General features: G+C 39.0%; 1 protein-coding gene across 3 annotated transcripts in view; it reads left to right on the top strand.

The window, feature by feature from the left end:
• LOC107752514 (zinc finger protein 384-like) overlaps positions 1 to 2342 on the top strand; it is a 28869-nt gene that overhangs the window by 25178 nt on the left and 1349 nt on the right. For all 3 annotated transcript variants that reach the window (XM_016568512.1, XM_016568510.1, XM_016568511.1), the window contains one exon: positions 693 to 851. In XM_016568512.1, coding sequence (XP_016423998.1) covers positions 693 to 851 — 159 coding nt within the window. The remainder of the gene's footprint in view (positions 1 to 692; positions 852 to 2342) is intronic.

Raw genomic sequence — 2342 nt, forward strand, 5'->3', positions numbered from 1 at the left:
CAAATTACGCTAGACAAACAGTTGTGTGTCTTTTTTGATTGCTGAAGTGTGTTGAAATGTGTTCTTCTGCATTCTACTGTACGGACGTAAATTTACTTTCCCTTCAGCCTGAGGCTTATTCATTTCACTTTTGGTGTGAAAAGGCTTTTATATTTGCCAAAAATAAAAAAAAAATAAAAATAAAAAAAACAAGCAAGCCCTGTCCCGATTTAAAAAGTAACGCAAAAGTAACGTAATGCATTACTTTCCATAAAAAGTAAGTAACGTAATTAGTTACTTTTTTATGGAGTAACGCAATACTGGCTTTAAACTTTTGAATGGTAGTAGTGACCAAATATTAGCGTGCATTTATGTCATTAAAAGGTCTGTAAACATACATTGTGCAAAAATTGGATTTGTCAAATGTCTGTTAAAATCTGAAATTATCTTAGGGCACTTAAATGCATTACATTTGCATTACATTCTTCAGATTCCCATCCATAACTGACACTAAGTTGTAATTGCATAAATCATTGCCATATATTCCTTTGTGTTGTTTATTAATTCAGACCATTATAAATATTTTAGTTTGGTAGCTACTTAGCAACATGTCGCTGTAACTGTCTCCAAAAATCTGCTAAAAATCTGCTTGTCAATTTCATGTTAACATTAACATCAAGGCTGCTGTCATGACATTTACTTGTTTTTTTCAGTCTCATCGAAGACAGCACAACAAGGACAAGCCATACAAATGTCACAATTGCAACCGCGGCTACACAGATGCGACCAGCTTAGAGGTTCACTTGTCTACACATACGGTGAAACACGCCAAACTCTTCTCCTGTGGCCTCTGCAACCGCGCCTACACATCTGTAAGATCCCACCCATGATACCTCAATCCTTGGTCCTCCATCTTGTCAATCTTCATTTTATTAAGCTAAAATTATAGATATGAGTTTGTTAGAGATGTCGAAAGTTTTAGATATTACTGTGTTAGGGCTATTTGATAATTACGATACTTAATCGCAATTATTTTGGACATTTCTCAATCATGATTATATTTGTCATTATTTTTGTCATTCATCAGAATTATTGCACTTCGACATAAGCACGAGTCAAGAAAAGTCAACACGCATGGTTTGCTTGCAGATTTAAAGGTGCAAACGACTGCGTGAAAGAGACTGGCTGTATTACACTTTAATTTGAGCAGAATATCTCAGCAGTGATTATTAAACTAACAAATGTTTGCTGGTGATTTCAGCTCATCAGAGATTTTTCTGTAATGTAGGGAGAGCGCAAATGCATTTTCTTTATAATGGTTTTCTACAAGAAGAAAACTCTTAACATGCAGTTTAACAACGTGCTTCATTCGTGTTACGGAAGTCGTCAGCAGCACTTTCTCGAAGGATTTGTCATTTTATTTCTAGATCGCAAAATCAACAATGTCACCAAAGAAGTATATTTTTGGTTGTGAGTGATAGATAACCTTGTTCAGCTTTCCGAAGAACCCAGCATTAAGGGAATTATTTATGTCGATATCACAGCTTGCAGACGATCGCTAGGCAAAAGCTTTGCGTGCTCGTGACTCTTTAGCTCCGCCCACAGCACACCTCCAGGATCTTGACTGTATTCAGAGAGAAGCGGTACAACTCTATCTTTTATAAATCTGATAAAACTAAAGACTCTTCGTAGATATGTTGGATATGCAGTAGTACTCTCTAGGTCAGGGGTTCTCAACTCTGGCCCTCGAGGTCCACTGTCCTGCACAGTTTAGCTCCAGCCCTAATCAAACAAACCTGCCAGTAACTTTGTAGTAATCCTGAATAACTTGATTAGCTTGTTCAGGTGAGTTTGATTAAGGTTGGAGCTAAACTCTGCAGGAAAGTGGACCTTGAGGGCCAGAGTTGAGAACCCCTGCTCTAGGTACTCAAGATGAACAGAAACTGTGCGTGTTATGTCCCCTTTAACGTAAAATTGTCCTTCCACTTGGATTATGGTGCCAATGTCGTAGCATTTATGACCAGAGAAATGTGAGAGAATTTTGGTTTTCGCTGGTGGTTTTTAAGGACATTAAGCTGTTAAACATTTCAGAATGTTGCAAGAAAGCAGCTCTGATTGGGGGATTTAAACTCTTGAAATCTGGCAACCGCAACCAGCTTGTGGTGGCTTGTTACCATAGACTGTATAAAACATGGACGTAGTGTCCGTGACGTCACCCGTAGGTTTTTGAAGAGCGTTTTTGAAGCTCAAAGTTGGCGGAGCCGGCTGTCACCATCTTGGCAGCGCGTCACTCCCGGATAATCGAAAATGGGCACAAAGAGGCGGGAGCTGGTTGCTCAAACCCCGCCTACCTAGCTCGACGG

This window comes from Sinocyclocheilus rhinocerous, unplaced genomic scaffold, assembly GCF_001515625.1.
Source record: "Sinocyclocheilus rhinocerous isolate Xijiao unplaced genomic scaffold, SAMN03320098_v1.1 scaffold1342, whole genome shotgun sequence".
Classification (NCBI taxonomy): Eukaryota; Metazoa; Chordata; class Actinopteri; order Cypriniformes; family Cyprinidae; genus Sinocyclocheilus; species Sinocyclocheilus rhinocerous.